Below are 15,495 nucleotides of genomic sequence, written 5' to 3'. Positions count from 1 at the left end.
TACGGAAAGGGACGAACACACAAGACAAGCGCTTTCTAACAACAGTTTATTATAATAATAAGCATGCCTATATACACATATTAACGTCAAATCATACAGAGAAGAGGCAAGAGCACACGACGCTGACAAGAGCGATATGAAGGAAAAATATATAATAATGAAATATCAACACGTGCCTTTACAACAGCCGAAGATTGCTATTCCTAAGGTAGTTTAAATCGGTTCTCCCTAGCATCACCGAAGGGAAGCCGATACATTGGTTATCTGGGGCAACGTGCATAGTGAAAGCTTCGATAATTTCGTGTTCCCGTCTGTTTCTGGCCCGACCTATTTCCTTCGTGTTTTTTAGCATCGGGGTGCATTGGCAGTGTGCACTATGTGCTGCCAGATTTCCTGATTTTGCTACTTGCTCGCATAATCTTTCGTGCCCTCGGAGCCTCTTGTTCAGGCTTCTACCCGTTTGCCCTACGTAGGTTCGTTGACAGCTAAGCGGAATGCTGTAAATGACGTTTTCTTCACACTCTCGATAGGTGATGTCGTGTTTGACGTTGCACCCAGGTTTTTTTTTGTGGTCTTCATTCTCGCTGACCTTTCTGCACATTCCAGTGAGCTTATTGGGAGATGAAAAAACCACCTCAACTCCGTACTTGTTCGCTGTCCTTCTTATTTTGTGGTAGATGTTATGAATGTACGACATCACAACGAGGCGTTCCTCATAGCTCGGTTTATTATTCTTATCGGACCCACTAACTTCCCTTAGTAAGCATTCTGCAATGCCGCCAAGTAAGTTCTCTGGATAGGCACAAGCCCTCAGTCGGGAAACCTGTTCAACAATGCTGTGACTAATCGAGTGGGGGCATGGTTTTTTTATAGTTAGTTTTAGGCAAGAAGTTGCCACCGCTCGTTTAACATTTTTAGAATGACCAGGATCAAATCGCAACCGTGGTTTTTCTGCCCTGGGCTTATAAGCCCAGCAAGTGTGGTTGTCGCTGCAAGTCACCAGCAGGTCTAGGAATCTAATCTGGCTGCCCTGTGGGGTATCAGATGTGAACTCAAGGCCAGGAAAAACACTCTTCCATTCATTATGAATACCTTCCACGTTTATGGAGTCGGTTAGGTTGTTGGGAAGGCAAAGCAGGTAATCATCAACGTACCTAAAGCAAGCTAAAATATTGTGCGTATTCAGTATGCTCGATATCTTTCGATTGCCCTGTGCCAAAAAAATGTCGGACAGCTCAGGTGCCAAACGAGATCCAATACTTATCCCTCCTTTTTGCACAAACAATTCGCCTTCAAATTCCACGTACACTTGAACACTTCGGAACTCTTAGGTTTCAAAACCAGTGTGGAATGAATGTTAACTGCTTTCTTTAATTGGTGAATGCTACCTGTGCTCTTTGTACGTGGAATTTGAGTGCGAATTGTTTTTGCAGAAAGGAGGCATAAGTATTGGATCTAGTTTGGCACCTGTGCTGTCCTACATTTTTTTGGCAAAGGGCAATCGGAAGATATCGAGCATACTAAATACGCACAATATTTTAGCTTGCTTTAGGTATGTTGATGATTACCTGCTTTGCCTTCCCAACAGCCTAACCGACTCCATAAACGTGGAAGGTATTCTTAATGAATGGAAGAGTGTTTTTCCTGCCCTTGAGTTCACATCTGAAACACCACAGGGCAGCCAGATTAGATTCCTAGACCTTCTGGTGACTTGCAGCGACAACCACACTTGCTGGGCTTACAAGCCCAGGGCAGAAAAAACCCGGTTGCGATTTGATTCTGGTCATACTAAAATTGTTAAACGAGCTGTAGCAACTTCTTGCCTAAAACTAGCTATAAAAAAATCACCCCCCCACTCGATTAGTCACAGCATTGTTGAACAGGTTTCCCAATTGAGGGCTTGTGGCTATCCGGAGCGCTTACTTGGCGGCATTGCAGAATGCTTACTAAGGGAAGTTACTGGGTCCGATAAGAATAAGAAACCGAGCTATGAGGAACGCCCCGTTGTGATGCCGTACATTCACAAAATCTCCCACAGAATAAGGAAGACAGTGAACAAGTACGGAGTTGAGGTCGTTTTTTCAGCTCCCAATAAGCTCATTGGAATGAGCAAAAAGGACAGCGAGAATGAAGACCACAAAAAGAAACCTGGGTGCAACGTCAAACACTACATCACCTATGTGGATTTGAAGAAAACGACATCTACAGCATTCCGCTTAGCTGTCAACGAACCTACGTAGGGCAAACGGGTAGATGCCTGAACAAGAGGCTCAGAGAGCAAGAATGATTATGCGAGCAAGTAGCAAAATCCGGAAATCTGGCACCACATTGCGCACACTGCAAATTCACCCCGATGCTAAAAAACACCAAGGTAATAGGTCGGGCCAGAAACAGACGGGAACGCGAAATTATCGAAGCTTTCGCTAGCTCCAGATAGCTTGCTCCAGATAACCAATGTATCAGCTCCCCTTCGGTGATGCCAGGGAGAATCGAATTAAAATACCTGGGAATAGCAATCTTCGGCTGTTGTAAAGGCAGGTGTTGATATTTTCTTATTATATATTTTTCCTTCATATCGATCTTGTCAGCGTCGTGTGCTCTTCCCTCTTCTGTGTACGATTTGACGTTAATAAGTGTATATAGGCATGCGTCTTCAGATAATAAAGACTTGTTAGAAAGCGCTTGTCTTGTGTGTTCGTCCCTTTCCGCATTTTGGTAGCGCTCACCAATACCTTCAAGGATGCATTTCCAAGTAGCCCCAGTTGTAGCTCTTGTGCTTTACGAGTGATTAAGCGAACAACATCTTTGATTGTTATACAGCATATATTTATATAAATAATTATTTAGAATAAAAGCCGGTGGATGGCCGAATATGCTGGACGGAAAAATAGTATTTGGCCGGTAAAGCAGCAATTGGCTCTATATTTGAAAAACCAAGATGTGTGATTCAGCAGAAAAGGGGATTTAATTAGAGTAACTGTGCGAAGCTTCTTCTGACATCCTCCTGAGAAGAAAAAGAGGAGCAGACAGAGGCGACGAGGTATCCTCAAAACGCATGATTTCGCATTGCTTCAGGCAAGCAGACTTAAGTGCCCTCAAAGTATTTAGTGCTCGCCTTCGAATGCCCTTTATTACAGCAACCATCCTGAAGAATTGCGTTATATTGGCAACCTGTAGCTAGAGATGCGATTTGTAATGCTTACTGATATGCTATTTCCCGCCATTGCTCTAAAACCACGTGCTTGCAAAAGCTTTGAATTGCACTGGCGGCTTCAGGAATTAAGGACGCCAACATATCTTCTTATTATGCAGACTTATTACTTTACTGCACCCTAGGAACGAGTTTCAGGTAAATAATGGGATAAAACTTGTAGCCGCTGTTTCGGAGGTGAATGAAGGTTCTGCACCTCCATATTACTTTCTCATTACATGGTTAGCCTTTCCACAGAGGGCACAAACACGGCTCCATTTAGAGCACTATGTAATAAAGAATCAAATGTTTTGAGAGCTGCCTCATTCAGGGTAATTTCTTGCACGTACTTCACAATGCAAGATTTGTGCTCATCCCGCTTATTTTTCTTTCCCATGCCTTAGATTAAAATGTATACTGACAATTTTTGCGCACCTGCAAGGTAACGTTTGGCAGGAGAAATGTATGTTTTCACCACCGGTGAACAGACAGCATTTTTGACATTATATGAAGAGTTAATTTGTGCGCAGTATGTCCCACGATCACAGATGCAATTCTTGCCCTATTCTTCTGCGCACTCGAAAGTTGCTAAACGTGCAGTAATCCGTAAGTGCTCTAAGGAACGCCCTCAACAGGTCTTGACACCACCGCATCTTCGAAAGTGTCAGAGCTCAAGCTGAGCGGCTAATCGCAGCAGGGTATCCAAAGGTATCATCAACAGCATAATCCATTATCTTATGAATGAAATGCGTCGACCAGCCGCCTCGAAAATTCCTGTTTAGCTTCCATTCAAGGCAACGTCAACCTGGTACGTTCATGGCGTTAGCCATCGGCGAAAAAAGTCGTAAGAAGAGGCGGTGTTTGTCTTGTGTTTTCGACACCTAACAAATAGCGCTAGATGTGCAATGAAAGGAAATAAGACAAAAAAGAAAAAACAAGAGCATTGTAGAACGAAGCACGTAACTCAGTATGTGGTATGCAAAAGCAAAGTAATCAATGAGATTCCTTGGTCATGCAGTGCTACTTCAGTTGGCCAAACTGGTCGTTGCTAAGTGGCCGCTTAAGAGAACACGCAAATGATATTAGGAGAGCCAGAGACATCACGTTCGCTACGCATGTGATAGCATGCGGATGCATTCTTTAGTTCGAAGAATGCAAAGTGCTGCGCAAATACAGAAGCCAACAAAGAAGTCAACCTTTTGAAGTGTTTGTGATTTATAAATCAGGTGACAAATCTTCGAGCATACCACGTCTTCTCTCATCCAAGAAGGTGAGAGCTATTTTAGATTTGAACCACTAGTACCAGTTTTGCCCTCGTGAATTTTGTAGTTTTCAATTACCATTGTGTATTTATTGCGACATCAAGGGATAGGCTCAGTTGTATGTTAAACTCTGTTCGTGTTTTCTTTGCTCTGTCCCGTGTTCGCGCTTTTTTCGACAGTAATTTTGTGTTATTCAGTATTTTCATATGCCCTTGTCCTTCGCAATTAATTCTTCTGTCGAGTACACCAAACTGTTCTAGGTTATGTTTGTCATCCGGCCTCTAGATTGCGCAAAAGAGACGTCATAATACAAATCTTGTACCTGCAAAAAAGGAATTCATTATTATACTGGCTTAAACGTTCCAAAATTATTCACAAAATCTGGAAAACAAAGACGGTGGCCTATTCTGTTCATGCTTTCTTATTGCAGTAAAATGTATAAAAAGATTCGAGCACTGTTGTGTAAAATAGATGTAAAATAGCATCTAAAATCGAAAGCAGGAAAAAGTCTTTTATTATTCTTAGGAACATACAAAATTTTGGAGATAAAAGAGACGTATTTCACTAAGCACATCTACTTCGTACGTCAGAAATTGCAAAAAAAAAAGAATTCTATTTTTGCACCAATCCAATGATGGTGCGGAGCCTTTAGGAAAAACATATTCAAATACTGAATACTGTACAATCCACTCAAGCCCTGCATCAGCTTGGCTCGTCTTTGCCGGGTAGAAAAAAGGTTGCATGTGCACCTTTTCCAAGTTAAGGTTCGAGTCCACCTATATTTGTTTTTGCACGCTTTGACCTGCGAGTCTGCTGAGCAGCTACGTTCGCATTCGAGAACTTTATCTACAATCTCACGGGTGACGGAAGCGATAGAGATATTCGGAGAAGTTATCGTGCAATTGGCGTCTGCTCTTGGTTGCTGTAAAGACATTGCGAGAACTTGGATGGCTGCAGATGCTATGCAGACACCGTAACAACATACTTAAACATATTTTGTTGTTCGTTCGGAGCTTAAGTTCTGTGCTGAAAACTCTATCTGGAAACATTTTCTTCCTTTTTTATTCTTAGAAATAAAAATTATAATGCATTTTTTACATTTATTAGGGTAATTATCAGGCGTGCACAGGTCCAGCATCAACGGCGTTTTAGTGGAACACTTTGTCTAACTTCTGATGATTCAGCTCTCATCGTTTTCCACACCTTGCCACCGTAGCTTTTATTCATGCCTGCTCACCAAAAGGATTCGTTAGCAAAGATTTCATCTTCTATAACACATGCAAAACGCAATATTTTACGCACATTTTGCTTATTCGGTTCGTGCCAATGCCAAATGTTAAAAAAGATAAACATTACACTGAATGCATCGCTCTATATGAAGACCATTGCAGAAATGACATCAGAACATTTTGTTTCCATCCAGATCTGATGTTTCTTGATTTCAGAGGGTGCTGTGTTAAATCCGTTCATGTAAAGCGCATTTATTCCCCAAGGAAAAAGAGAGGATGGCTACTTCTTGAAATTGGGTTATCTCGCAATAATCTGCTTGCGTCTTGGTCGACAACAGATTTTTTCAAAGAATAGGAGGGGATGACCACTCCTTCATATCGAATATCTCGTAATATTCTGCTCGGAAATCAAATTGTCCCCATGTTGGAATCATGTAGTCCATGCTTCAAGACCAAACTGTTAATGACTATTAGAAGGAGCAGCAAGTGGCAATAGGTACTTGAACAACATGATGCACTAATGCAAATAATTAACTGTTGATTCGTTTTGCGGGTTATACGCTCACTGGCTCGGCTGCTTTTAAGACGTTTTAGGTACGAACGTTTCCACCTAAAGCTAACACTGCTTGTCAGCATTGGCGTGCTCTTTGGCAATAATTTATGCGATGGTGACGACAATGCTAGACTAAGGCTTAGTAGGTGTCCTCGCCCGAGAGTTATACATCTTGAGGAGTGGTCGTGGTGCCGGTAAACTTCAGGCTTCCGGCTGTTGGGGCGAGCTACTGAATTGTTCTTGCTAAGCGCCTGCTCGGTCGATGTCGTCACCACTGTGCAGCGACGTTGAGTCTGCATATAGCAGATAAAGTTACTGACGCGGTGCTTCGTTTAACTGACGTATCATGCTTAAAGTCCTCTCCGTTTTTTTCATTGGTTTAAATTACAATGAGATCGGTGCCTTCAAGCCTCCGTTCTTTTTCTGCTGCTTGCTTGCAGAGATGGTCTTGATTGATGTCATTTTATATAGCTCAATAAAACGATAAAACGTGAATGAATGCAGATTGGCATAAAATGCATATTTTGTCGCTAAGACACGTTAGACTGCCGGCAATATGGTTGCTTCATCTTGATGGTATTTTTCATGTCGCTCTTGGCAGGTCGCCGCGCCTCGGTATTGCAATAACCAGAACGCACAGCCTTCAGGGGAAAACCATGAAATGTTTTGCGCCGCTAGAGAGCGTCCCAAATCGGATTTGTGGCTTTTATCTCAAGTTCACCGGGGATTCTGGAAGAGGGGTGGAGTGCCGACGAAGTGGAGATGGAGTTCTGAGAAAATTCCATAACTGACAAGGTGCCCTTACCTCTACACTAGGTGATTTTTTCGTACTGTTGAATAAAAAGTTGGCAATTTCAGACACAAACTTTTTTTTTCCAAGACCATTGCTCTGTCTCGAGGCTAAATGATAAGGGCTTAACCGTTTGTCTGCTATGAATCATACCATACGGTGCAGCTGTGAGTCTGCAGAAAAGTAAGAAAGTAGTGCAGCCGTTTTTCCTGAAACAGCAGCAGCTTAAAAAAATTATCGTACCTGCAGTTGGAGGTAATCTAGTGTGCTGTCGGTTGGAAGCCGGGTATACTATTGACTAGGCGTCAAGAATATTTAGTGTGCGAGCAATAGGGCATACCCTCCGCAAAAAAGCTGTCGTTTGTTTGTCTCAGCATTCCACGACATGAAAGGGCAGGGTGCTAACCGCTACGGTTGCAGGCGTCCAACCGAGGTCACATGACGCTTTGGCGTTATCACAACCTGCACGGATTGTGAGCAAAATACCCGCCACGGAAGGTGGCAGTTCAAATAACGACTGGTCGCTAGAGCTTCCTCTATTGCGCCAGGAATGTCACGAGGACTCCCAAGGATCTCTAAATGCTGAGAATGAAAGATAGTACTGCAGTAATAGTCAAAAATGATGCAATATCACAAAAACATTCATCAAGTCACATATGAACCAAGAAAAACCAGTTCAATTGAAGGAAAACTATAAAACGTCCACATAAACAATGAAAAATCAATGTAACCTTGCTAGCACACAATTTGTGACTTTACACGAAGCTAAAGTGGCAGTGATTTTTTTTTATTTCTCGATTTATAAAAACATTTCCCGCAAACTAATGCGCTGAAAACAACACAGATGGAAATTAGAACATCTAACGGGGCCAAAACTTTAGTATTAACCATATTTAATGTCTACCGAGGGTTCCACCTCAGACCGCCACTGCGACCCCCACGTTAATAGTTTGTGCTTTCCAAATACCGGCCGCGGTGGCTCAGTGGTTAGGGCGCTCGACTACTGATCCGGAGTTCCCGGGTTCGAACCCGACCGCGGCGGCTGCGTTTTTATGGAGGAAAAACGCGAAGGCGCCCGTGTGCTGTGTGATGTCAGTGCACGTTAAAGATCCCCAGGTGGTCGAAATTATTCCGGAGCCCTCCACTACGGCACCTAGTTCTTCCTTTCTTCTTTCACTCCCTCTCTTATCCCTTTTTTTACGGCACGGTTCAGGTGTCCAACGATATATGAGACAGATACTGCGCCATTTCCTTTCCCCAAAAAACCAATTAATATTATTATTATAATTATTTCCAAAAAGAATAGATATATACTACAATTTATCCACCATTCCGAATTCATTTGTTATACTTTGTAACGACGAGGAACCGTGGTAGGCGTGCCAAGTGGGACCAGAAGAAGACGAGCTGTGTGCGGGCATTTCGTGCCCGGATCTTGACAACAACAACGAACAGAGCACCTCAAGCCCTGAATTGGACAATGGTTCATAACTGCTTGGATAGACTTTGGTAATGCCTGTGGATGCCGTTTCATTATGAAGCATGGCAGGGGAACGTGTAGCGCAGACAGAACTTTCACACACATTGCTATTATTCGTGCTATATATCTTTCTTTACTGTAAAACGTTTCCGAAGCTGTCTTTGACGAGCGCTGAAACCTAGACGGTGCTAATAACGGCGTGCTATGAAGCCAAAAATTCTAAAAATGTCATCGAAACCTCCGTCTGTTGACGCGCAGTGCTTCGCTTGCGGCGATTCCATCATCATGGCGACGTTCACTCTGTTTCGCTCAGCACCATTCCAAGACGACTTGACACAGATCGCGAAGGCGCAGCTCCAATGCGATATGGATTCAAACAATAGCACCATCAGCTAAGAGCAACAGAACTGAAGCGTCAAGGTAAGTTGATTGCACAGACAACAATTAGAGTGCATATTTCGTTATATCTGTCTGGTTTATATCTATTACAAATATTATTCCAGTTAAAGTTTGAGAAATGCCTGATTCGCGTACATTTGGATAAAGAATACACCTCTTCTTTTATTAAAAAAGATATTTACGTTCGTATTCTCTCAGAGCAGCGGGAATTTGTCTTCGGCTTTGACTGCGGTCAATTGGTTTTGCGGCTAGCAGCCGGCCTTTGCGCGCTGATGCAGGCCTTGCATTTTTGTCACTTAATTGTATCCGGCTGATAACCTTGAATCATTTTCAAGTTTGTGGTCAGTTTTTGCCGCTCTGGTATGTTCTCCTCGTATACGTGCGCGCCCTTATTTTTGCCCATACCAGCCACAATTCATTTCATAGGTTTTGGGCGCTGCTGCTCTCAGATATTAGTGTGTCTTGGGACGGCACGAAATAAACAGATGTTGCACTATGAAGTCTCCAAGTGTGATCTGCTCTGCTGGAATCACACTGTAACTGTACAGTATTAAAATCACTTTGGATTTCTGCTGTCACTGGGTATTTACAGCAACCAGAACGGTGTCTTAAAACCCTTACATGAATACAGCGCGACAAACAGGACATACAAGAAGGCTCCGTTCGTAGCGCGACAGCCATGTAATTTGGTCACCAACTCACGCAAAAATTTACCTTGTCTTGAACCCTATGGTGAGAAGTGTCATTAGTGAATTTCCCATTATCAGTTGGTAGTTTGTACAAAAAAGTGCGTTCAATGTTAATTCTGTTCATTCCTTCAACCTGCAAGAGGACAAAATAATAATGTGAAGTGATGACTGTCCCCATTGAAGCAACTACACAATCAACGTGCATTTGTAAATCTCTGAATGTCCAAAATATAATGCGCATGTCTTGCATGACGTTAAATTTTGTTAGTTAGAAGTGTACATATGCTTCATGTCTCTATAAGAGTGCGGAAATGCTTCTGGGAAATGGATGGGCTTATTCCGTTGGAACTGAGGACTGCCTTTAACGTTTACTCTGCTTACATTTGTAATATTACAGACTGCGAGAGAAGCAGTTTTTGGCTACAGCGAGTTTTCTAGACATACCCAGCAATTCTGGATATAAGCATTTTTGAGTTGGAAATCTTTTTGAACGAAATTTTTTCATATAGCGAAAAATTTCACTACAACAAACAATATCTCTGCAGATCACTCAACGGCAGTCCTGCATTTTTTGTGATTACGTTTTTGCTATTGCCAAAACCGTTCCATATTGATTTTCTATGGCAGTCATAACTTTTTGATGCGGTCGCTGGAAACAGTTTAAAGATTTTGCTACATATTCAAATAATGTACCATTGCAGTCAATATTTTAGTACCATTGTCTTACATTATTACAATTTTCAGTTTTTTGCTCGTGAAACCTGAACTTTTGTTCTTTTATAGTGATACTGTCCTTTTAGATTCCCTTTTCAAATAGATCACACAAGAGGGTGTTGTATGTAATGTGTCATGGTTTGCAAGCATTGCACAATCCGTGTGCGCATGTTGAAATGAACGGCGAGCAACTAGTACAGTAGCAAGAAAGAGACGCCACATGTGCACAGTACCAACTGTTTATTACACGTAAAATTGGCGTGTTTAAACATTAAGCTCAAGCATGAGACTCCTCGCATTATCGCTACAATCCTGGCAAGTGAGAAAAAAAACAGCTATATCAGGATAACAGGCAAGGAAACTTTAATCCCTGAAGATAAACTAACACATTCTGATAAAAGGAGTTAGAAACAAAAAGGGGAGGGGCATCTCTTAGCATAAGCAGTGTCAAAAAATCGTAGCAAATGCAGAGTCAAGCATGTGTAGCAAAAGCAGTCAGAAAGTAAAAAAAAACTAATAGCAAACAACAATCGTAGCAAAAACACAGTCAAACAATTGGAGCAAAATCAGTCAGAAACCGAAAAACTACTAAAAGAAAAAGGTAAAACCAAGCACAATAAATTAACAACCCACCTAAACAAACAACATCCGGCCGCAAGAAACGCAGGGCTCAAAAGTCGCAAAATACAGAACGTCACAAAAAAAGTCAAGAAAGGAAACTTCATTACTACGGAGTGACACCGAAGAGTACCCTTTTCATTTCTAATTGTTTTATCAGAATATGTTAGTTTATCTGCAGGAATTAATGTTTTCTTGTCTGTTACCCTGATATAGCTGTTTTTTCCACGTGATAGGTTTGGAGCGATAATGCGATGAGCCTCATGCAAAAAACTCATTGTTTAAACATGCCACTTTTCCCAGTAATAAACAGTTGGTAGTATGCGCACATAATGTCTCTTTCTCATTAGTGTCCTTTTTACGCCGCCATTCATTTCGTCACGCACCAACTCGCCCGTCAGGCCGTTATTCTTTATGCGCATGCATTTCTGTTTCGTTGTTATCGACAGAGCAGACGTTCTTGAGGTCGCTCATTTCAACAAAATCTTTGGGGTATTCTCTTCGAGCATCCACTTGTTTGAATAGTTTATAAGAACACAAGCTCACTGTTCTTATTTCCTCATTCTCCAGCACATTATCTTGCTTCCTCATTGTTATAGAAGTTAAATTTTTGGGTGATTTGTGCTGTGCAGCCTTTGATGGTATAATTAAAATACGTTTACCATACGCTGAAAAGAGTCCCATTTTTATTCGGAAATTGCTGCATATTTACATGACCCTTCCGATATTTATTAAGGGCAGGCGACTACCTTAAGACACTCTACGCATCTAGATTACAAGCTTTTCCCATGCGCCACTATTCTCATACGAAATTGTGTGCCGAACATTTTAAATGATATATATTACTTCTAGTATATATTTGTACGATTGCTTCTTTTAATGCGAGCAAAACTGAATGAACTAAAATCCGTCACACCCAATTCGTCGCGCACTCGTGTGCTCGAAGGCAGCATTCAAAAAGAGATTAAATTCCAGAAGAAAGCTCAATCGGACTGGTTGGTGCATGTTGATGTGAACGAATGAACCTCGCTAACACAAAGGATCGAAGAGAACAACACTGAATCAAGTACTGACTAGCAACCAAGTGTTGCAGGTCAGTTGCTAGTCTGGACGTGTGTCTACGCTCTTCTCTTCCACCATGCTTGTTAATGCTGTTGAGTCGTTTACATCAGGGATTCAATTTTCCATAAATGTACCATTCGCGCAATAACACACCGTGCTGGCCTCATTGGCACTTGGCCGCCTTGAAAATTGGCGCTACATACATGGCGAGGAGGAAAGAAGACGCAACAGGCGCTGGCTACTTAAAAAAAATTATCTTGGTAGTCAGCACTTTCCTGCCTTCTTTCTTCCTTCTTACCTCGACTGTCGAGCTTAACGTCGACGCATTCGAGCACTTACTTTTCCCCCGATACAACACCAATATTTTGATGTTACGTTTCTGCTTTTCCATTGTGACTTTATTGTTTGTTTTTCTACTCCAAATGTGGCGCTGCCTCCGGAAGACAGGCAGCCATGTATTGAACGTACGGGCTTCTATGGAAGATACGCTACCACTCAACATCTGCCTTGACCTTATCGGAGCGGTATGATTTTCTCGCGGACGCCGCTTGTGCATGAGTGGTCTCACTTAACCGCCAAGCGCAGAGATAGTGCACCGAGTGGCGTCGAATGCACGTTGCCGCGACGATAACCGGCCGTCTCTTAATGAAGACAGCCGCTAAATGAAGCAGCCTATATCATTTACGCGCACCGCGCAACTTACATCCACATGCTTTGGAAAACGTCCTATACATTTTGCCGCATTCTCTCTTGCCAATCCCTCAGATTCAACTAAGACTTGTTCAAGCAGCAGTCATGGCCTCCGTACAGATTGCCATGCTTCTGTTGCTCAGGAACAAACGTATTATGTTATTTTTGCTTGTTGCGTGCGCTTTGTGGCGCACTCTGGGCTTCGATTACAAAACTACGCAATTTATTAAGCAGCGAAAATGAAATGAAAGATTTTAGTTTCGAGCGGAGCAGAGCAATAAAGCGGCGACAAAATGATGGCATCCATCCTTCCGTTCATCGCATTGCTGCATGCGCTAAATTTTAGTCAAAGAAATTCTTACCTGGCTGCCTCAGCCGAGGGTTACTCTTTGCGTTGATTGAATGTGGTCTGCTGGGAGTAACTGTTCTCGTTACTCACAAAAACATAAATATCGATTAGAGCGCTGCACCGGTATCAAACTCTATAACGTCCATTGCTCTGCTGCTGTTCGTCAGTCTATCGCATACACGGCGTAGAGCGTGCTCTTCGCAGTCGCTCATTACTCCTTTTGAGCTAGTACGTACCGCGAAGCAAATGTGATCCCTGGTTTCTACAAGACGGCTTTTTTACCGTCGCCAGCCGATTTATTTCTCATAAAGTTGGCTTTCTTGCGAGTGTCACCAATCACTTATTTTTCTTTTTTTTTACCCGGAAACCGCCTCCAAGTTCGTGCCTCATTATTTCAGAGAGACTGACTTAAGGCTGCAAATATCCTTCTATGTAATTTACAGTGTTTGGTAATTTCGTAGTGTGTAATGATGTAATCTATCACTTGCGTCCGGGTTGTTCTACGGCTGCTCGGTAGTACAGATCTCTGCGAGCGCATGTGCAGCCTCGTTTCCAGGGATAGATTCGTGGTCAGGTATCCATATGATGGATATTTTTTGATCAACTGGGTTTCTTGAGAGGATGTGTCTCGCTTCCTCTGAAATTTTACCTTTCGCAAAATTCCAAGTGGCCGTTTTGTCTGTCGGAACCTATTATGTATGCACAGGTGCCAACGCAACCGAGCGCTATTGTAACTGGTTTGAGCATCCGCCTCGCATGCGAGAGGTGCGGGGTTCGACCCCCAGTGCCTTCGGGTACCCACCGGTGACACAAATGGCACAAGCTTTCCCCTGCCTGGTGCTCGGCTTCTTAGGTTGAAACGCCTTGTCAATGGGTCTTTGACCCCAACTTGTGAAATGGAAGCTACCTTGTGCCATGGCGCTCTCTGGCCAAAGCTGCACTTGCGTCATAAAAATTCACCATTATGTCTGGGGTGCGTGACCAGGCCTTAATTTTGGGTGTACCGTCTTCATATACCACTGCCAATACTTCCGCTCCATGTTTTTTGCATGACGCGTCGACATGGGCTACTTCCTGGGCTGTCTTGTTTTCCATATTTTGGTGATGGTTTTTCCCCTGTGTTCTCTGCGTTCTTTCTTGTGTATCGAGTGTATGTTTCTCGGTAGAGGTGGGATCAATAAATAATTCCTCGTCTTTGGGAAATGAATGCGAAGCAAGGCAGGCCACACACAGGCGATCGTGTTTCTGCCGCCTTTCATCAATCTTTTCATCTTGTAGGGCTGTATATATTATGTGGCCACATCATGCCAAGAAGCCGAAACTGCCAGGTTAGTAAACTGCGTTCATATAATTGCAGAATTTTAAAGCTCTGGGTAAAAATTGAAAACCCGTGGCACAGTCAGGCTATGCCAGCGCAATCGCTGTTTACAGAAGAAAATCTCGCCATGCAGTGCTTACTGCAAAGCTGAGTTGCATTAAGTTATCCAGTGCAGTTATGTACTGGTTGCGTGCGCAGCACTCTCCTGTAAGGGTATACTGGGATAATGTTTTTAATCACACAATTCCATTGGTAGCTTAACACAAGCATCTCTCAACCTAAATGCGTAACTCCTGCACCCTTTACCTTCAAACAACGCCACGATATGACACAACAATCCACCAGTAGGGTAAACTCTCATCGTTGTTATGTATATTCAGCAAAGAAGAAATCCCATCAGCCACATGTCATCAGCCCAAAAGACCTGTTGTAACTGCCAATCCAACCCTTTCTCCAAGCTCGCTCTTTCTAGCAAAAGCGATATTGAAATTTCCGCACAGCACATATGTCGAAACTATATTCTCGTAAATGAAATTTGCGAAAAATCCGGAAATGCGTTGGAACAAAAATATTGTTGCAGAATTATTTTAGATCCCTGCAGCGACGCCGCCGCTTTTTTGCTTCCTACCTGGACGCTATAACCTACAATATAGTTTCAGTTGTTGCAGCAAACTTTCTCGGAAGGTTGAATACCAGTAACAAGGCACTGAAGGGTTCCGGCAAAAATAAAAACCGGCCTCTAATGGACGCCGCAAACGTTCACTGGAGTTGCTGATATTTTTTGACAGTATCGCAGGGTTTCCGGAAAATATTTATTTTATTTTCATGTATTTTGTTACATTTTAGGAAGGGTTGATCTGGAGAATTATTTTGCAAATTTACTTGTGACACCGAAATGACGTAACGGCCTTGTAGTTATCCCAAGGGCGCTCGTAGATGATGGCAGTGCATGTTGCTGACGCCTGCAATAGAAAAGTTACTTTTTTAGCATGCTCGAGTTCACTACGAAAACTATGCCAGCCCTTTGATCATGGGGTTTTTGAGGGCAGAAATATATGAAATTTATAATTCTGCAACTTCATCCTATAGATTAGTTCCGAAAACATCTTAAACATGTTTTCTACCGAAAAACGTTGTCGTATATAATTCTGC

The 15,495-nt window shown here is 42.6% G+C and overlaps 1 protein-coding gene across 4 annotated transcripts in view; it reads right to left on the bottom strand.

The window, feature by feature from the left end:
* The window catches only part of LOC144132547 (cystatin-2-like), a 98,599-nt gene that overhangs the window by 81,272 nt on the left and 1,832 nt on the right, over nt 1–15,495 (bottom strand). For 3 of the 4 annotated variants that reach the window (XM_077665039.1, XM_077665037.1, XM_077665038.1), the window contains exon 3: nt 15,212–15,305. In XM_077665039.1, the coding sequence (XP_077521165.1) occupies nt 15,222–15,305 (84 nt within the window). In that variant the 3' untranslated portion in view covers nt 15,212–15,221. Of the gene's footprint in view, nt 1–15,141; nt 15,306–15,495 lie in introns of those variants that run through there. The other variant, XM_077665036.1, reaches the window with a different exon arrangement.

This window comes from Amblyomma americanum, chromosome 5, assembly GCF_052857255.1.
Source record: "Amblyomma americanum isolate KBUSLIRL-KWMA chromosome 5, ASM5285725v1, whole genome shotgun sequence".
Classification (NCBI taxonomy): domain Eukaryota; kingdom Metazoa; phylum Arthropoda; class Arachnida; order Ixodida; family Ixodidae; genus Amblyomma; species Amblyomma americanum.
Note: the sequence above shows the minus strand (reverse complement) of the source record. Positions and strands in the feature narration are given on the sequence as shown.